Below are 20787 nucleotides of genomic sequence, written 5' to 3'. Positions count from 1 at the left end.
GACTGTGATGTTCCTCCTTGGTCAATTCTCTCAAGTTTGTCCCTTAGCTACAGAACGGCTGCACAGGGTGGGGCGTGGCGTTCCAAGTGTGTCTGCATCGAGCCATCTGGGGTCAGGGCAGTGTTTGTGTCCATCTCTGTTCTGAGAATTCCCAAGTGTTTTCTCTTGTTGTTTGGAAATATGAAGCACTATGGTCAGTGGTGGTTACCACCTGCGTGCAGCCAGAGGCGTGCAGGGCTCACCCTGTCCCTGTAGCTTTGTTCCCACCGCATCTCCTAACCTGCACATCTCTGCCTTCTGCCTTGTGTGGGGACTTGGCGGTGTCCCTCCTCTGCATGTCTGATGAGCTCTGCCTGGGCAGTGGACTTGGGAGTCTCTCTCTCTCTCTCTCTCTCTCTCTCTCTCTCTCTCTCTCTCTCTTGTGGGGGTTGAGAATTCGCGAGGCTAATAGGTACTCTAACGCTCTGAGGACAGCTTGATCATTTGGGTCTTGCTCTTCTGCTGTGTTGGGTGGGGCCTGATCAGGTAGGTCTGACTTCCCCCAGAGGACCAGATCCCTCACAACTCTGCCTGTGCTCCCCAAATAAGACTTGAGGTCAGCTGTCCAGCCTCATGGGCCCCACATCTTCCTGATGGTCTTCACTGCCTGCCCCGTCTGGTGTCTGTCAGCTTCCTGGTGGAACCTGTGCTGGAGACTGGGAGGTGCCTCTGCCTGCTCGAGCTGTGTCCCCGGACACCGGCTTCCTTGGTGTCCCGCACTCTTGGCTCTGTTTTAACAAGTCCGTCCTCTGTGCTGACCATGTTTGCTCTCTCTCTGACCTGCAAATTTCTGGACAGTTGACATTTGGTGACCACTCAGGACCTCTGTTGCCTGTTGCTTGGGGTCTTCAAGTCGTCCTCCTCTCCCTCCCTCCCTCCTCTCCCCTCCTTCTACTCCTCTCCTCTTCCATCCTGCCCTGCCCTCTTCCCCTGTATCCCACCCCCACCTCTCTTCTTCAGGTGGGTGGGGGGATAGTCTCCCTACTGGAAGGAGAAGTTGGTCCTCCTCTCCCTGGATCCCTCCCCCGCTCTTGTTCTAGGGACTGTGCAGCCATTCCCTGTGCCCTCCCTTCTGCTGCACGGAGTCTTAGCTTGTGATTTCTGCCTGGAGTGTATTGTACCCACACACTGTGTTTATTTATTTATTTTTTGGATATGTGCTACTTTCTAAGTCTAAAAAAAGTCCAGTAATGGGCAGCCGAGGCAGTTTGGAAGACAGGAAGCCTAAGTCACCCCAAAGTTACACGTCCAAGAACAGTGTGTTGTCTGTGGGGAGACGGACACGGTTGTGCAGGTAGGAGGCCTGGGCTGCTTCTTGATGCTGTAACAACGTGGTGAGCCCTTGGTGACTTGGAAGTCACACATGTGCAGTGGGTCTCACAGGCTGAGGTTGGGCTCACCAGGGCTGCATGCCTTCCACAGGCTCTATGAAGAATCCATTGCCTCTCCTTTCCCCGACATCTAGTGATGCTTGACCCCTCCTCCCTCCTTCCGGCATCCCGACAGTGAACAGCATCTAAAGTCATGCCTCAGGGTCTGTGGACCAGGGTCCGCTGGCCCCTCACTCTTCTGTGGATTAGGACGTAGCTATCTTAGGGGGAATAGTTAGTCATCCTGCTGACCACATGGAGTCAGGGAGTCAGGACACAGTTGCCAGTAGATGGCACTGGCACACTTTTTTTGTACAGAAAATGTAAATTCAGTCCTAGCTTCATGTCACTCAACTAAATGTTGGAAAACATCACACGCGCATGCACATGAAACCCAGGAAAGTGGAGACGGCTCGTATGACTTAACAGGCCAGAAGTGATGTAGCTGGCACACAGAGCCCAAGTCTCTAATGACTGCCGCAGCAGACAGGGTCACTTGTCACCCTCACGATGCTGGCAGAATGGCCCTGGCTGTTCTTTGATGTTTTTTTCTAAGACAGGATTTCTCTGTGTAACAGCCCTGGCTATCCTGGAATCTACTTTGTAGACCAGGATGGCCTTGAACTCATAGAGATCCGCCTGCCTCTGCCTCCCGAGTGTTGGGATTAAAGGTGTGCACCACTACTACCTGGCTGTTCTTGAGTATAGTTTTTGTTTCATTTTGGATTTTGTTTTCATTTTTAATTATGTGTCTGTGTATATGTCTGTGTGTGGGTGTGTGCACTTGAGTTCAGTGCCGGTAGTAGCCAGAACAAGCTGTCATGCCTCCTGGAGATGGAGTTACAGGCAGTTGGGGGGGGCACTCGCTGTGGGTGCTGGGAGCTAACCTAGGTCCCACACAAGAGCAATACATGCTCTTAACTGCTGAGCCATCTCTCTAGCTCCTGCCCCCAGATTTATGTTGTGTTTGTGGAGCTGGGAATATACCTTAGTGGTTGAGCATGTGTGAGGTTCTGACATGAATTCTCAGCATGAATGAATGAATGGATGAATGAGTGAATGAGGTGGCATTTGGGGATGGGGGTGTCAGGTCAGTAGCTATGTCATTCTGTGCTGTATTAGTCCCTCGAGACAGGGTCTCCCGCTGGCTCTGGAGGTGGGCCGGCCAGTAAGGCCCAGTACTCCCGTCTCCATCTTCCACAGCACCAGGTTGCAGGCTCTCAGCCGTGCCTGGCTTTTCGCAGGTGTGCTGGGGATTTGACTCAGACCTTCATGCTTACGCTTACCCAGACCCATGAATTTAAAAAACACCTTCTCCTTCCCAGCCAGGGAATGGATAAATAAACATATTTATCTGCCAGGTGAATGAAAGAGAGAAAGAGGAGAGGGCATCTCGTTGACTTGTGTGATGGGAAAGCTCGGAGGCAGTGCTGCATTGGGGTGGTGGGACCCCAGGACCCGCATGTTTCTGCTCCCGTCTGCCCCCACCCTTTCCCCTGTTCTCTCTCTCCTCCTTTCAGCTCTGTTTTCTGCAGACCTGGCTTCTTGCCAGAAGGTTCTCCCTGCTCTGAGTTCAGGCATTCCAGGATAATCCTTGGATTTAGGAATCCCAACAGAGCGAGGTATGTCAGTTACTTTGGCTCCAGGAGGGTTTTGAGGTAGTGGCCGGTGTCCTCCTGTGTTACCCACACTGACAGAAGCCTGGAGACTGGAGGCCGGGCTGGGGTGGGGCTAGGGTGGGGCAGGGGAGACTGGAGACTGGGTCTGGGGTCACACACCCACTCTGGGTACGTGGTGAGGGGTGCCGGGCAGCACTCCACAGTAAAGTTCCTCAGAGAGGGTAGGGGCTCTGGGAGACCGATCAGAAGGCATTGGTCGCCAAAGGACCTCCCGCCAGTACAGTTCCACCCAGCTCCCCTATCTATGGGGGCCACAGGGTGCCTCGACCTGTCCCCTTCTCTGGCTCCCTGACTTGAGGAGCACAGAATCCAGTGTCCAGGGATCTGCCCTCAGCAGCCCCTGTGCGGATGTTGCTAGCGAGTGGCTAGGGAGGAGCTGACTGGTGAGCAGGTGGGCTGGGACTGGAGGAACTGCGGGGGTGGGGGTGGGGTGCAGGGTAGGAGGAGTGTGTGTGGGGCAGAGCCTGCTTACCAGGTCCCTCCCCAGTACCCGCTCAGCTCAGCAGCATTCTGTTCTCTAGATTGAGTCTGCTGGGGGGAGGGGTGCCTCTGAAGAAGCAGAACCAATCGTGCACACACTCTGAGGTCTTTAAAAAAGATTCACTGTCTCCGCAGAGAGATGTCTGCTTTGGTTTCTGTAGACATCAGGAACAGCTCCACAGCACAGTATTAAAGTGGCAAGGCGCGTGTTTCAGTGACTGTGTGGCTGAGGCCTGGTTTGTCTGGCTTATTTAATTTGGATTTATAACTGCTCTCGTGGCCTGTTCATACAGTCATTCCACCCTGCTCCTGGCTCAGAAGTCATTGCCTCCCAAGACCCCAATATAAGAGACTTAAAAATGCTCACTAGCGTCTAACTTGTGAGAGGAACTTTGCAGACATCAGCGTCGTACCAGCTTACACAGCTCCTCTGGAAATCTTAATGGCATGTGACTGTCACTTTAAGTGAGGTATTCGGGCCCTCCCGAATGGATCATCCTTTTTATTTTCCTATAAAGTTGACAGAGAGACAGAGGTCTGTTCATCTCTGATGATGGGAGAGCAAGCCTCGAGCCACTAGAGGGTGCTCAGGCTGCACTTTTGACAGAGTATGGAGTTGCTTTGACCCATATTTTGCTTTTTGAGTGTTCTGGTGGTGACGGCAGTTTGGATTGTTTGCTCAGTAGATCTGAAAACAGTCCTGTAGCAGGGGTCATGGAAAACACGCACTGCCGTGTCTCCTTGATATGTGTGGCTCGGTCCTGCCAGCTGCCACTGCGCCATAGTCCTTGGCAATGGCCTTGTGTCTGTGGAGCCTGGGCCTCCCACAGAAGTGGGGTGGCTTTTGGCCACCTTGGACACAGCAGTAGGATCTCCCCTAGGTACAAGACTGTGGGAAGTGTGGGCTCTGTTGGGGAACTGAGCTAAGCTGACCCTTCAGGCCTCCGGATAGGCCTCATTCCATGATGGCTGTGATCTGAGTTCACTCAGGTAGAGGTCCATGCCTGCCCCACCATCAGGTTCTTCTCTTTGCTTTTAGTTTCCCATTTTCCCTCCCCTGTGATCAAAGCCTCAGGAAGGATGGCTTACCAGCAGATCCGCGAGGAATAAAGGCCTTTCAGATGGGTTTGCCTTGTGAATCCCTAGTGCCCGGAGCCCATTAGTACTGATTCATCTTTTATCCCCATGGTCTGATGACAGGGAACCACTTTTGCCACCTTCCTTTACGTCTAATGACGATTTCATTAAGGCCCAGGCTCTTTCCTCCCCTCCCTCTCTGCGATGGGCCACACTGCCCCTCTCTCTGCTTTCATCCCATTCCAGCTCCCCCTGCCACTCTCTTTTCTTGCTCTACCTTCTGGGCTTTTGCTCTCCTGTCTTGGGGGCTGACCACAGGTTACCACGGGCATCCAGCTAGCCGAGTGCTTTCCTCTACCCCCGCCCCTCCATCCCTCACCCCACATGCCTGCTGCTTCCCAGTTTCTGGGGTGCAGCCCTCTCAGGAAGGGAGCTTACGCTTGGGGATGGAGGGCCCAAGTGCCTTGTTACGCATGCCTCCTACCCCCTGCCAAGGCCATCATCAGGAAGATGCCATGGTAATGTCATCCATCTTTCCAGAAAGAGTACACCCAACGCCTGCTTCTTCAGGTTTCTGCTATACTGAGGACCTCCACTGCCACCAGGTCTGGGACAGTGGTGCAGGGTGTTGCCCTGCCCTGCATTAGTTACTCTCTTATCCTGGCATCTTTCTGTGCCCCTCGGTTAAGAACAAACCCATGAGCCAGAGGGATAGGGAAGTAGTTGTAGGGAAGGAAGCTGCCCATCTTCTCTGTTCGCTGCCATGCGGCGCAGAGCGCTGAGACATGGGTGGCTCCAGAAGACAAGTGACCATTCGGTGGCTCCCTCAGGATGCGGTGGGTGTCAGGTCCCACTCTCCCGAGCCCCTGTGCACTAACAAGGTGACAGTGGAAGTTTGAGGGTTGCTGGGAGGGGGGCACTGCCCTGTCCTTGGTCCCCATCCTTGTCTGCCCTTCGGTGGGACACCAGCAGAGATGAAAGCCTAGCAAATGCTCACTCTTAGGGAGACCAGCCAGCTGTGCTAATGGACATGGGTGCAGAGTGCTGCTCTGTTGTGTTTGTAGTCTCCTGCGGAGTGACGGCGTCCAGCCTTCATGGTCAGGCTAAACTATGCTGAGGTCTGGCCAGGGCTGGAGGGAACAGCTCAGTGTGTACCAGGGAAGTCCCGCCCTATGGCCACACAAGCCCTGGAGAACAGCCCTCTCCCTAGTGTGCCCAGAAGGCAGTGGCCGTGCAAGCCGTGGGACTTTGAAGGACTCAAAGGGACCTGTGACAGCTCAGATTGGGGTCAGAGTGTAGCCCCCTGCCTGACCCTTCAGGAGCCCTTGCACGGTCAGGTGGAGGACACGTGGGCCTTTGAGGCCAAACCGGCAAACTGGGGTGGGTGGCGGATGTCTGGCTGGCAGCAGTTCTTGGCACGTGGAGACTACCTGAGAGTAGGCGTATGCCAGGAGCAGGTAGACGGTGCTCAGGCAGGACACAGCCTGCTGTGGCTGGGGAGCCTGTTTCCTTGTCTCTGGCAATTGGCCAGCAGCCTCCGCTGGTGTCTTGGGACCCACTGACTTAGTCTCTTTCCTCCAGACACTGAGGTTGTGCGCCACCGAGCTGCGCTGTCCATGTGGCTCCCCAGACCCCTTTGACCTAAGAGAAGCCATGGTCTCCATGCTCCCCTTAATGGCCAGGCCACTTCTTAAACCCAGAGACTCAGGCCCAGGCACAGTTAAGTGCTATCTCCAGCCCCAGGAATGGAGTCCAGCTTTCAAAGCCACCTTCTGGGGAGAAATGACTGCAGTCAGTAGTTACCGGCTGCCGGTGGAACTCTCTGCGCAGGCCTGTGCTGATTGCTGTCATTAGTGTAGCCCAAAGGGCCTTCTAGCTGTGGCCAGGACCGCCATGGTAGATCTGATGAGTAGCACCTAGCTATAATTAAAGCCTCATCCAGCCCGTGGTAATGTGGGAGCTCACACTAGCCGATGGGTGCTAAGTGCCTTGCAGCTCACCCTGCTCAGGGAGCCGTTAAGCTAGCAGCAGGCCAGCCAGCCACACGTGGTTGCTCCCCTGCCTCTCCCCTCAGGAGGTGGGATCAGTAGATAGGATAGAATTGTGCCGTGTGTCTGGTCACTGGCTCTTCTCACTGTAAGTGCACCTAGCTGACCTCGCACATTTAACACACCAGCTAGCGCTTTACTTAGGGGTTCCTATTGTATATGAGCTTGCTTGTGTTGGTTCCGGGCCATGTGGTGCGCTCCTGGACATTCTGCAGGTGGACGTGGGCACAGAGACATATTGTCTTGGGGTCCAGTGTGTTGCCCTGGGGTTCCTGCCCAGTTGTTGCCATAGCAGAAGTGGACTTCAATCAGACGCACCCTTCCTGTGGGACCGTGGTGTGCCCTGGGTAGGGATGAGGTGCCAAGAGGGAAAGATTGGAAAGTGAGCATCTCTTGGTCTGGATAGATTTCTTCCCCACCCGTGCTTCTCTTGGGGTGTGGGTTGGGCCCTCACAGCCTGGGTTCACAGCAGGTATCCTAAGAGGCCTGCCAGAGCCTTTTAAAGGCTGTTTTAGCTCTATCAGAAGGTAAAATTGCATGGTAAGTCACAATATAAAGAATTACCTGAGGAAACATACCATACAATACCCAAATTTGAGCCTGTGGGGGAGAAGCCGTAATGGGCCCCAGTGATGTTGCCTCCAGCCTGCGAGCTTTCCCTCGCCCGGAGGATGCACACAGGCCCGTGCCTAAGTGCTGACTTTCTCTTGGCTAAGGATAATGGAGCCATCTCCTGCAATTTTCCCTCTTTATAAAATCGGTCTGTAGAGTTTTCCAGGTTCCCATTTAGGGCGGAACAAAGTAGAGCTTTCCCGTCTCATCCTTGGGCTCTTTAGGTGGAGAGAGCTGCAGAAGATGCCTGGGGACCTGGGCCAGGCACCCTGTGCTGGCCGGCTGGGTGGCAGCACCCACGTTTGCCTCCAGAGAGCTGAGGTTGTCCTGGGGAAACAGCCAGTTGGACTTGTCTTCTGGCTCCCCCAGAGCAAAGCAGCTGGTGTCTCAGACCACAGGCTTCTTGGCCATGAGTGTCTGGGTCACTGGGAACCCTTTTGACATGTGAGGAGGGGGTGGGTGGGAAGGTGGACGCTTCCTTGGTGGCAGCTGGCCCATGAGCCATTCTGGTCAGTCTGGGCATTTGGGTTTCCTGAGGCAGAAGCCCTTTTGGGTTGGTCCCCACTTCCATCCCTGAAACTCCCTGCTATCTTGTCCCCATCAGTGAGATCTCACAAGACTTCCCCCAGACCCTCACGAGTCCTGGGACAAGCTGTGGCATCTCCTAAGGGACCCTCTGGAAAGCAGCAGACGAGGCTAGGTCTTGTGTGCTCCGGAGGCTATGTTGCGTGCGGGGTTTAAGCAGTTTGTCCTGCATCTCTTCTTCAATAGCAAGTGTGCTGACCTTATTTTTGTTTTGCTGCAACCCAGAATGCAGCAGGAAGTTGTTGGGCATTCTCCATGCAGATGGTACAGAGGCAGAGACACGGCTGTTTTGCCCTGTGCCCTCTGCTGTGGGGACCCCAGGGTACCTGGGGAAGTGTAAGAGCGTCAGTCATGTTGGCTGTGGGCCATGTGAGGAAGAGAGCTGTGTGAGTGCCTGGCATCTCTTGTCTGCCCCGTGAGGGTTGGACAAGGCCCTGGGGAGAGGGCAGGATATTTTTTGAAATCGAAGTCCCGTAGGGAATAAGGTTACCTAGAAGTGGCAGTGCCCCATCACTGGGGACTGCAGTGGTTCAGGCAAGGCATGGACACGAAGCTGTGATCTCAGGACAACAGTCAGATCGTGCCACAGGGAAATGCAAGGTTCATATAGCTGCACCCTCATCTCTGGGGGCAGGCAGAGGTGACCCTCCCTGTCAGGTGGGCTGGAATCTCACTGGAACAGCCATCTTATTGTGGCCATGGAGGTGAAGGCCAGTGGTGGCATGTGTGCAGTGGCTGTAAGATGGAACGTGGCTGTGATGTCTGCACAGCCCGACCTCAGCATCACTCCCGGCTTGACTGTTGTGCTGCTACAGGGCAGTGGCCCCAGTAGGGGAGGATGTCACTCTGCAGAGGGCCTCTCGGGCCTCTGGACACTGTGTTGGCCTCTGAAGGGTCACAGCTGTTGTCATTGCTCTGGGGAATCTACTGGAGGGCTGGCACACCTGCATTGTGAATGAGAACACCCTGGAGATGGGCTGTGTTCAGGAGGTGATGTTGAGATCACCAGGGAGCCCATAGCCACGGTACCACTAAGTCAGGCATACATCAGAGCTGGACACTCCCAGGACAGCGGTATGGGTGGCAGAAAGCTCCCAGCGGTGGAGTAGTGGGTGTGTCAGTGAGCTTGAGTGTCCAGGAGCCGTGGTCCTGTCTCACTTGGCCCACACTTAGCAAGGCTGCTTGCTGCAGAGGGAAGGAAGTAGGCAGAGTGGGCGTGAGGAGGCAGCCTTGCTTCCAATCTCCAGGCTCAAAGGAGCTGTGCTGGCCACAGTTTATGCAAGCAGCCAGTTATACGCGAGTTAGAGAAGCACGGTGGGCCCAACTGCACTGGCATTCTGGGTCCTGCAGATGCTCATGGCCCCTGTGTTCCCCCCACTCCAGGCACACCAGCACCGACAGACCAGGATCTTGCTGCCATCCAGGACTCTCCTGTGGGACCAGGGGTAAGTCCAGGCTCAAGGGGGGGGGGCTCTCATATTCTAGAATAAGGGGTTAGGTGGTTTAGGGCTGAAGAAAGGATTCATGGATGCTGGGGCTGGGTTTGTCTCTGGTCTCCTCTGCCCTGTCCTGCAGCCTGCCTCAACTAGCTGACATCCAGGTCCAGCTGCCATTCTGGTGGCTTCCTGCCCAGTTAGTGATCCTGGATCTCGCCATCCACACTTAAAAAAACCACATTCTCCCAGTGGTGAGGCTTGTTGGGTCAGTGCCATTGACTGCCCAAGACACTGGAGTGTGTGACCATCACCCTTCCCAGAGTGTCACAACACCAGACAGCAGCTGGCCTATGGGCCAAGCACTCAGTGTTTGCAGATTTTGGACCACAGCTGGCAGAGGCTGGACATCTGGACAGCCACCTGCCTATAAACCAGAATTCACCTCCATAGCCTAGAACTTACTGTGCAAAAAGCATGGTTCTTCCTGACTGGGTCATTGGCACCTGAGCAGGCTGGGGGCTCGTGTCCCCTGGCCCTGGGTCATTGGCACCTGAGCAGGCTGGGGGCTCGTTTCCCCTGACTGGGTCATTGGCACCTGAGCAGACTGGGGGCTCGTGTCCCCTGGCCCTGGGTCATTGGCAACTAAGCAGACCGGGGGCTCGTGTGCCCTGGCTGGGTCATTGGCAACTGAGCAGACTGGGGGCTCGTGTCCCCTGGCTGGGTCATTGGCAGCTGAGCAGGCTGGGGACTCGTGTCCCCTGGCTGGGTCATTGGCACCTGAGCAGGCTGGGGACTCGTGTCCCCTGGCCCTGGGTGGCTTTGACTGCATGGCTTTTACCATCATCCTGAAAACTGAACTTTAGGGAAGCCAGATCCAAGGTGCAGTCCATGCCGCTTCCTGCCTCCTGCTGGCCTAGTAGTCGGAAGGGGGCTGAGAGGACCCTAAAGGCCCTTCCCATTCCCCAGGGCTACTGCCTGGTGCACACTACTGCCCTCATCCTGCTGAGTCCTCCTCTGGGCTAGCTGTCCTTGCTGGCAGCCGCCATCCCTCAGAAGTGTGCCCTGGAAATGGAGTCCAGCTGTGACTGGAGACACACACTCCAGTGCAGCCCTGAGTCCCACCCACCCCACCCTTTGATATTAGCGTTCATTTCCCGCTTGTGACCATAAACTTTGTAGGTGGCTGAGTGCCCTGAGCTTATCTGTAATTCTCTCGCAGCCGACTGTTGAGGCCATTGTTGTCCTTACAGAGGTGAGGAGACTGTGGGGTGGAGAGTCTGTCCCCAGACTTCCTGCTGTCCATCCAGTGTGGTCACTGCCTCGGTGGACAGGGAGCAGGACAGAGCTTTGGAGGTGCTCAGTGCAAGGACAGGAGCAAATCCAGAGGAGCAAGTCCCGCAGCAGGAGCCCCTCCTCGCCCACTTTCCCACTGGGACTGTCCTCATTCAAACTATGGTGCGAGAGAGATCATAGCACCAGGCCTCCTTGTAGTTATGAATTAAGGGCGTTTGGAGGACTCTGGATTTCAGAGCACCGCTGGCCTGGCGAGTGCTGGCGTTATACCTGGTGGTGATGTGTGGGAGTCACCTTCCTCTCCCACAGGGTCTGCGTGGGCACCCGTGTGTTTCTGTGTGTCTTTCTCTCCCACAGGGTCTGCATGGGCACGCGAGGGCTTCTGTGTGTCTTCCTCTCCCACAGGGTCTGCGTGGGCATGCGTGGGCTTCTGTGTGTCTTCCTCACCCACAGGGTCTGCATGGGCACGCGTGGGCTTCTGTGTGTCTTCCTCTTCCACAGGGTCTGCACGGGCACATGTGGGCTCCTGTGTGTCTTCCTCTCCCATAGGGTCTGCATGGGCATGCGTGGGCTTCTGTGTGTCTTCCTCTCCCACAGGGTCTGCGTGGGCACGCGTGTGCTGGGGGCTCCGCGCATTGACGGGCACACTCGGGGATTTCACCCAGGACCTCTTGTCTTGCAGCTGTCGCTGTCCCAGCTGGCGGCCTCCCCACAGTCTCTGGCTCCACGCAGCTCTTCCAAGATCCCTCCTCAGGCCCTGGACAGCCCTCAGTCCCCTCAGGGTCCCCAGCTCCAGGCAGTAAGTGTATACCCACCCTGTCCTGCTTCCCTCTCCCACACAAGCTCATCACCTTCTGATGGGAAGGAAGTCTGATGGTTGCTTGATTGGGTGCCAGGGCCTTGGGGTGTTCTTTGTGATGTGGGCTGTGGGACGGGAGGGAATGGGAGGGGACGGGGAGGGGTAGGTGGTACCTGACTTTCCACCTTAGACCTTTGCCACCATTCTGGGGCCAAACAGGAATGTGGTGTCTTGCTGAACCGCTTGGCATTTGGTGTTTAGACATCAGGTGTCTCTGTGACACTGGCCTGCTCATGAAATTTGTGGTTTCTTTCTCGTTGCTTTGTAACTCACAGATGGCGTTGCTGAATAAAATGTACAATGAATGAGCGGTTAGCCTTGATTTACAGATAAAAAACAAAATTTTAAAAAATGTATTATTTATTTATTTTTAGTTTGGCCCAAGTATTGCATGGGACAGATGCTAGAATCAGTCATTGATTACCTGAGATTAAAAACCTCCTGTATTGATAGTTGCTGAGCTGATGACCTCCCAGAAGTCATTTGGGCCGTAAACCCTTGGGCCTGAGCTCCTCTGGGACCTCACTGCACAGCTGGAGCCCTGCTTTTGTTCTGCAGGAATCCCCATTAGAGGGCAGGGTCTCCCACCTGGAAGCTGACCTGAGCCAGATGTCCCTGGTTCTGGGGACCCCTGCCATCGTCGATCAGCTCCAGGAACTTCCCTTCACTCCTTTGCATGCCCCCATTGTTGTGGGGACCCAGAGCAGGAGGTGAGCCTCGGTGGGGGAGGCCTTGGACCTTTGGCTTTGATGAACAGGCTTTGCTGCTCATCAGAGGTGTGCGCGGCACCGCCTGGGATTTGGACTGAGGGGTTTTTTTCTATTTCAGCTCTAGAAGCCAGCTCTCGAGAGCTGCAATGGCGCTCCTGCAGTCATCCGGCTTCCCTGAGATCCTTGATGCCAGGCAGCAGCCCGTGGAAGCCGTCAACCCCATAGACCCCGTGAGGTTCAACCCTCAGAAGGAGGAGTCAGACTGTCTTCGAGGGAATGAGATAGTGCTGCAGTTTCTGGCCTTCAGCAGGTAGTCTCCAGGTGCCCATCCATGCTACTCCCTGACTTCTTCCTTCTGCGGAATATCTGACTCTCAGTGTGCTCTGCATTCAGGCTTTGCCAACTGGAACAGGGCCATCTATGTTCTGAGTTAACTGATACATGTAGTAATTGTGTGCGTTCATGGGGTGGTTGTGTGCATTTATGGGGTGGTTGGTAATCTGATATGGTCATATGGTATATAATGACTGTCTTAGGGTTTCTATAGCTGTGAAGAGACACCTTGACCATGGCGACTCTTATAAAGGGTGACTTACAGTTCAGAGGTTTAGTTCATTGTCATCATGATGGGAAGCTTGGTGTCATGCAAGCAGAATTGGTGCTGGAGAGGTCAATGAGAGTTCTTACATCTTGACCTTGCAGGCAGCAGGAAGTGGTCTGAGACACTGGGCATGGCTTGAGCATATATAAGATCTGAGTCCATCCCACAGTGACACACTTCCTCCAACAAGGCCACACTTCCTAATAGTGCCGTTCCCGTGAGCTTATGGGGGGCCATTTCATTTAGATCACCACAACCGAATCAGTAATCAGTTACCTTCATCTTAAACATGGGTGTTTTTCTCATACTGACCCCAGACTGGCCATCTGTTTTTACTTTATTCTGACAGGGACCCTCGTTTGTAAAGGCCAGAGGCCCCACCTTGTGCGGTCTACTGGGCTAATTTAAATCTGCCCCACGCGTGCCCAGTTCTCAGACTCCGGTGTCACCCACAGCAGCTCCTCCAGCCAGGAGATCATGGCTCCTGAAGTAGCCACCATCCTGTCCCCCGAGAGGACAAAGCTGCTCTTGGCAGTGACTGAGGAGCCTGTCCCGTCCCTGTGAATGTCACACATTCTGGGATGTCTGATTAGTTCCCTGTTGTTGTGTTCAGAGCGGCCCAGGACTGCCCAGGAGCACCATGGCCACAGACCGTGTATTTCACCTTCCAGTTTTACCGTTTCCCTCCTGAGACTACGCCACGCCTGCAGCTGGTGAAGCTGGACGGGGCTGGCAAGAGCAGCTCCAGCTCCCTCTCCCATGTGCTCGTCCCCATTAATAAAGACGGCTCCTTTGATGCTGGTAAGTGGTGGATGCAAGAAAGCCTTGCTAGACTTTATGTGGGGCTGTTACTTTTATAATCCCTTTTCTTTTTATTTGTGTGTGTGCCTGTCTGCATGTGGGTCTGTGTGTGTCTATATGTCTGTATATATGTGTGTGTGTCTGTGTGTGTGTATGTGTCTATGTCTGTGTATCTATGTGTCTGTGTGTGTCTGTCAGTATTTGTGTGTCCGTGTGTGTCTGTATCTGTATGTGTCTCTATGTGACTTAGTATGTCTGTGTATCTATGTGTGTGTGTTTGTCTATGTGTCTATGTGTGTCTGTATGTCTGTATAAGTGTGTCTGTCTGTCTATCTGTCTGTGAGTCTGTGTCTGTGTGCATGTGTGTGTGTTTGTGTCTGTGTGTCTGTGTGCATGTGTGTGTTTGTGTCTCTTTGTGTATGTGTCTCTGTGTGTGTCTGTCTAAGTATGTCTATGTGTATTGCTGTGTGCATATGTGTCTATGTGTGTGTCTGCGTGTATGTGTGTCTGTCTGTGTAATTGTAATTAAAGACAAACAGATGGAGTCCCCTTGCCAGAGTGGGTGGTGCTCTCACTTGCTGGCTCTGCTCTTTGTGAGGCCAGTTCTTCCCGTATTGTGAGCCATGCTGCCCTGTAAGCTCCTGTGACAGTCTAGACTTGCGTTCTGTCTTGTGGCAGTGGCTCCTATGGTGCTCTCTGCTCCCTCCCTTTCTGGACCCTGGGGGTGAGGTCAGGTGTGGGGTTAGATGCCGGTCTGTGGTTTTTACAGGAGCTTTTGTGGCTGTGATGTCACACCTTCTTTGCAGCATTGACCTCCTCTCTTGACAGTGCTGTGGTCCCTGTATGTGCCCACTGGGAATGAATGGGCTATCTCAATGTTGCTGTGGTCACTGTGTGTGTTCACTGTTTGTGCCCACTGGGCATGGGCTATCTCAATGGTGCTGGAGTTATTGTGTATGCCCACTGGGCATGGGCTCTCTCAGTGGCATTGTGGTCACTGACTGTGCCCATTGGACATGGGCTATCTCAATGGTGCTGGAGTCATTGTGTGTGCCCACTAGGCATGGGCTCTCTCAGTGGCGCTGTGGTCACTGACCGTGCCCACTGCATGTGGCTGAGTGTTTCTCTGGAGAAAACACAAGAGTCAGTCTGCTTTGGATACCTCTGCTTGACAAGCAAATGCTCCCATGATCTGTGCATCTCACCACCTGTCAGATGTGGCTCACTTGGGACAGGCAGGATAAACAGTGGTGTGGTGTTTTGGTGTTCTCTGGGTGGCAGTGGCTTACTGCTCCTGGTCTCATTATATGGTGTGGGAGAATTGTCTGTATTCTGTCAATCATATTTTAATAAAACGCTGATTGGCCAGGCAGGCAGTATAGGCGGGAAAGCCAGACAGGAAGTAGAGGTGGAGCAAAGAGACTGGGAGTATTCTGGAAAACAGGAAGCTCCCTCCGCAGTTCTGCCCAGACCACCGGAGAGGAAAGATGTAAGCTGCCCCACTGGAAAAGGTACTGAGCTGTGTGGCTAACGTAGATAAGGATAATGGGGTAACATAAGTTATAAGAGCTAATAAGTAGCCTGACCTAATGGGCCAATCAGTTTGTAATCTTATGGAGTCCTGTGTGTGATTTTCTCTTTGGGGCATGCTGTCTGTGGGGTGTCGGGCGGGACAGATACCCCAACAAGCAGGCCCCCTCATGTTACAATTATACACTGATGGATTTAAACCACACAGGCTAGAAAGATACCTGATGCATTTTCCCGTTAGTTCAGGGTCAAGCTCATGAGACCACAGTGAGGTCTGAACTGCTGCTGTCCCTTGATGTGGGCAGTGATGGGGGAACTGCACTCCAATTCCAACCCCAGGAGAAGCAGGCAGACGTGGCTCGGGTACGGGAGGGCGAGAGTCATGGGGGATCATGTGCAAGGGAAATGACTTGAGTCTGAGGCATTCACACACGCAGTGTGAGTGGGGGAAGAAATGTTGCCAGGCTAAAGGGGAAAGGGCAAGCCCTGCAGCACAGGAGAGTCCCGCACACCTCTCCGGCAGAAATACATCCATGAGGATGCCTGGAAATGGAGCCTGAGAAGAAGGTTCTCGAAGAACTTGCAGGGAACGAGAACAGTGCACACCGACTGTGCATGTGGAGGTGCTGTGGCTTCTGTCAGAGGTGTTGCTAACCTGAACGTTACAACGTCAGATTGTCTGCCACTCTCTGCCACGCTTTCTCCTTCCCCAAACTTTCTGAACTCACTAGAAAGATCAAAACACATTCCTAGTGATGAGTCTGTGCGGAAATCAATCCAGAAGTGGCTAATTTTAAACAGAACAACCAACAAAGCCTCGTGTGAAGACAACATGACCCAAGTGAACTGTGCTTCCAGGCTGATGTCTGCTGGGAAGGAAGAGCGTGGCCTTCAGGAGACTTCGGGAAGCTGGAGGACAGACAGGACAAAACCTGGCACGAGCAAAAGGAACGTAACAGGAGGGTGAACATGAATGCCTCCAGAACAGAGCGGGAGGGCTCTGCCTGGTGCTCCTGTGCCCCTGGCATCTGCCTCTGAAGTGCTGTGGTAGGGTCCGCTGTAACAGCAGATTGGCTCCCTGTGGTCAAATGCAGTCTTTCTGTTGGTCTGAGCCCTCCTGGACTCCAGCCTCCGCTGTTCCTGTGGCAGGCCTGGATGGAGGAGAGTGGGACAGCTCTGCCCTGTCCCTCTCCCCCGTTGGATGGGCTGCCTCTTTCTGAGGACCACAGAAGCCAAAAAGTCACTCCACATGGAGGCCCGAGGCCAGGGGAGGACGACTTTGGAGACGCTCGCTTCCTCGGCACTGTGGTTCCAGCTCTTTGGCCTTGACTCTTAAGTTCGTAGCCAGCCTGGAGTGCCGTGTGTTTCAGACCATCTGAGAGGAGGCAGCTGGCCCTAAGATCGCCTTATCCAGCAAAGTTACTTGCTGTGGAACAATATTCTTACACACTATAAAGATTTGTCACTTGTATTGGGTTAATAAAATGCTGATTCATCCACACGATTATGTTCTTATGTATCAGCTTAAAAATAAACTTATTTGAACCAAACCCTGTATCGCTGGGCACTTTAAAAACCAGACACAATGTTTTCAGAAGCTTTAATCATGGTGGGACGGTTGGAACAGCCCAGATGTTCTCCCAGAGATAAAGCATTAAGATACAGTATATCAGTATCACAGAATATGAGGGAGCAGAGTGCAGAGGCAGCCTTACTTCTGAGGGCTGTGGCTATTTCTTGTTTCCTAGTTAATTAAACATTGGGGTTATCTTCATCCTTTCCTTTTTTCCCTCTCTGCCCTTTTTTAAAGTGTGTGTGTGTGTGTGTGTGTACACATGTGTGCCACTGTGTATTATGTGCACCATGTGCATGCAGTGCCCGTGGAGGCCAGAAGAGGGCGTCAGGCACCTTGGAAACGTGTGGGTGCTGGGGACCAAACTGGGTCCTCTGCAAGAGCAGCCAGTGCTCTTAACTTCTGAGCCATCTTTCCAGCCCCTCTTTTTGCTATTTTTGATTATGAATTTGCCAATTTTCTCTCCTCACTTAACTCATTTTTCTTAAATCTTCTGGTTTTATAGATAAATGGTATGCAGGGCTATGAATTTTTCGTTGATGGTTGTAATGTGTCTCATTCACTCTGACAAGTCGGCTTTCATTGTTTTTCTCCTCCTTCCAAAAGGATCTCATGTAGCCCAGGCTGGCCTTAAACTCACTTTGTAGCCCAGGTTGGCCTTGAACTCCTGATCCTGCTGTTTCCACTTCCCCAGTGCTGGGGTGACATGTGTGTGCCACCGAGTCAGGCTTTCTAGGAAACCTTTCTGTGTTCCCTTTAGCGTAGCTACTTAGGATTAAGTTGTGAATTTGTTTGGATTAAATATTTATTAACGATTTCTAGTTTATGGTGTGGTATTCAGAGATCGAGGTTGAATTATTTCTACTTTATGGGCTGTACTCAGGTTTTCTTTGTGGCTGAATGTAGCCACATTTTTCTGATGTTCTGAACGTGCTCACATTCTGTTCTTGGGGTTCACTGCTTGGCGTTCTCTGCGGCTGCCTGCAGGGTAGGTTCTCCCTCTCTTGTGGGCTGCTAGATCTGCCCTTGAACAGAAAGAGCTAGCTATGTGCCATTGTCATGTCCCCGGTCCCCCTGCCCCCTCGTGTGCACCTGCGTTTCTGCCTTACTTGGTGCCTAGGTATTTGCAGCTGTGGCGGTTCATTCTGAACTTTGGATGTCATCTAGATGGAATGAGTCTTGTCCTGTACGTGGCAGGAGGCATTTATGAATTGTGAAGGAGTGGCCGGGTTGAATCAGGAAATACACTAGTGTCCGAAGTGTCCACCAAGTCTTGGGCCTGTGTGTGGGGCTGGGTGAGGAGGCCACAAGGATCAGCACAGATAGTAAGAGGCGAGGGCTGCACACTTGGGGAGGACAGTACCCCTGCCTGTGGCCCTCTCTCAGTGTGGCGTCATAGCTTCTGAGCCCTCAGGATGACACAGGGCTCTCAAAGGGTCTTCTGTAGGAGTTCCAGGCATGGCAGCCAAAGAGCTGTTGATCTTGGCTGGCCAGAAGCTCAGTGGGCTGTGCCCACAGTGTGAAGAGATGGCCAGCTTGTTATGACTGCCATATTCTGGCCGGCAGGTGCCAGAATAAACAGCCCCGGGCCTGCTGCTCTGACTCCTGCCCAGTGGCAAATCCTCCACCTTAGTGCCACACAGACATAGGTCCTGTGTGCCCTGTTTCCTCATGGTCCTTGTGCACGGCCTGGCAGCTGGCATGGCACAATGTTTGCTGAGAGAGGACTTGGTGGTAGCATCAAAGGGTCCTGGCAGCTGGTGGATAGTATGTGATGGAGCAGGAGAGCCAGCCGGGTGGTGTTGGGAGGACACCACCTGGGAACATGAGGGTCCAGCCTGGGACGTGCTGGACTCAGGGTGTCCCAGGACCAGGAGAAGCTGAGGTAGCATGTGGCGGACCTGTGCCTCTCGTGTCTCTGGGGCAGTCATCCCGTAAAGGTCTTGCTGGGAGCTGGCACTGCTCCCAGCACTGCTCCAGTCTTGGTCTGACACTGTGGTAAGCCCAGGCTTTGGTACCCACAAGGCTGCTTCAGAGCCCGTGGGTCTCTGAGAGATCTGGGCAGGCTCTCGTCTGTGAACAGGTCCTAAGCTGAGGATTCAGGACTAGCCAACAGGGCCAGGCTAGGGTTGGTGGTGACTTTGTCTGATCCCTTCTGAGATGCCACAGTGGCGCATACCGGTCTTCTGTGTGCTGGTTTTCGCTTGGTTCCTCTCATGCTTCCCTGCCTCCGAGAGATGACCTGAGCCAGGCCTCACCTTACATGCCTGGGGTCCACCTCAGACCGTTTCTCAGGGCTGGAGCCCCACATCCTAGGCTGTGCCGTCTGACATCACATCCCCCTCCACTAAAAGGGTGCCATCTGTCTTGACGTCAGACAGGATGTTAGTCTTTGCACTCCATACAGCTGAGACATGAGACAGGGTACCTTGGGAGGGGGGCGGTGACCCATGAGGAGCTGTTGTCTCTCTCTCTCTCTCTGGAGGTGGGGGCTCTGCTCATTGTGGTTCCGTAGATTTTGTTGGCACTATTGATAGAAGGGGGAAAAATGCTACTTTGAGTGTCTCTCGGCATTGCTGCTCCGTGCACTTTAACTAACGATGATATCAGTGTCAGCTTTGTCGATCCAGAATAAATGATCGTGTCTCTTCAGGAAGATGGAGGCAGAGGCCGCAACCTAGCTACCATGTTAGTCAGCTTGATTGGTAGGTGCAGCCCCGGAGAGGCACCTGGGATTTCTCAGGGCCATTGTCCTACACTGAGGTAGCTCAGCAGGGGGAAGGTTCAGAATACCTTCGTATGTGTGTGTATGTGTGTGTGTGTCTGTGTACATGCACATGTGACCCAGCCGTGACAGTACGTGTGGACTGCACTCCTCTTAAGTTCTATGTATAGAATAATAAACTCCCTGGTGAGCCTCATGGGTCGCCATCCCCATCCATCATCAGGACTTGGCGGAATCCATAAGTCTTATTTTGGGAGCTTATTGTGCACACTGGAAAAGAGTACAGTCTCCTCGCTTTGTTAATTTGGATATTTTATGATGCTTTTGATTAATGTGTTTATTAACTGTCATTGTGACGGAAGCAGAAATTAGTAATCATGACCAGAGCAGAAATATCTCCAGCACGTAAAGATGATAAATGGCTCCAATTACTCGTAGACTCACCCGGGCCCTCTCTCTCCAGGCTCTCCCGGCTTCCAGCTGAGGTACATGGTGGATCCCGGCTTCCTGAAGCCGGGCGAGCAGCGCTGGTTTACCCACTACCTGGCTGCTCAGACGCTGCAAGTCGATGTCTGGGACGGAGACTCTCTGCTCCTCATTGGGTCTGCCGGCGTCCAGATGAAGGTAGCTGCCTGCCGAAGGGACGGGCGGGGCAGGGCATGGCAGGGTAGGGCAGTGCTGTTGGCCAAGTCACCAGCCTGTGCCCTAATGGTAGGGTCCGGGCCCAGCACTAGGTTGTGCCAACCTCTTGTTGGCTAATGACAAGCGGCGCAGCGCTCTCTGCCCTCTGAGGGTACGGCCTTCTCCGCGGAGGCTAAAGTCTGCAGCTGTGTGTTTCTTGGTGAGCTTTCTCCCATAGTGACCTGTCAGGTGTGCCGCCTTCTGACTCTTCCAAAGTGACAATTTCGGCTGTCTAAGAGCAGGTGCTGGTTTCCTGTCCTCTGGTGCTGGCCTATCAGAGGGTGAATGACTGAGGTTTGGGGAGGTGACCTGGTTCCTGTTGTCGGTCATGCGTGTCTTATTCCCTCCCTATACTCGAACCTAGGACCTTGTGCGTGCCAGGCAAGCACTGTGCTGCCGAGCTATGCCCCAGCTTCTGTGTCATCTGCAGTGATTTTAGGTAGACTCTTCCTGTGCAGACACTGAGGTCCATCACTCATCTCTGGGCTTTCTCTGTGTGGTGAAGGGGACCCCAGAGGATCAGCGTAAGGTCACCATGAACATTCCTGGGCCAACTTCAGCCCTGTGTTGTCATGGTCGATGCTGGTCCCTCCTAGATCCCAGCCACATTGTCCACCAGGCTCCCTGCCTTCACCCTGTCCTCAGGCACGGAGTGCCATGGATTCCAACTGTCACCCCCCTGTCTCTG

The 20787-nt window shown here is 53.6% G+C and overlaps 1 protein-coding gene across 4 annotated transcripts in view; it reads left to right on the top strand.

The window, feature by feature from the left end:
- Nphp4 (nephrocystin 4) overlaps window positions 1-20787 on the top strand; it is an 84659-nt gene that overhangs the window by 46731 nt on the left and 17141 nt on the right. For all 4 annotated transcript variants that reach the window (XR_015738020.1, XM_087906809.1, XM_087906810.1 and 1 more), the window contains 6 exons: window positions 9274-9335; window positions 11302-11418; window positions 12037-12188; window positions 12307-12498; window positions 13403-13590; window positions 19882-20042. Coding sequence is in view for 3 of the 4 variants with exons in the window: in XM_087906809.1 (XP_087762935.1) it covers window positions 9274-9335; window positions 11302-11418; window positions 12037-12188; window positions 12307-12498; window positions 13403-13590; window positions 19882-20042 (872 nt within the window). In the remaining variant the exon portion in view is untranslated. The remainder of the gene's footprint in view (window positions 1-9273; window positions 9336-11301; window positions 11419-12036; window positions 12189-12306; window positions 12499-13402; window positions 13591-19881; window positions 20043-20787) is intronic.

This window comes from Myodes glareolus, chromosome 6 (assembly GCF_982192425.1).
Source record: "Myodes glareolus chromosome 6, mMyoGla1.1, whole genome shotgun sequence".
Taxonomy (NCBI): Eukaryota; Metazoa; Chordata; class Mammalia; order Rodentia; family Cricetidae; genus Myodes; species Myodes glareolus.
This window is presented reverse-complemented; position numbering and strand designations above follow the sequence as displayed.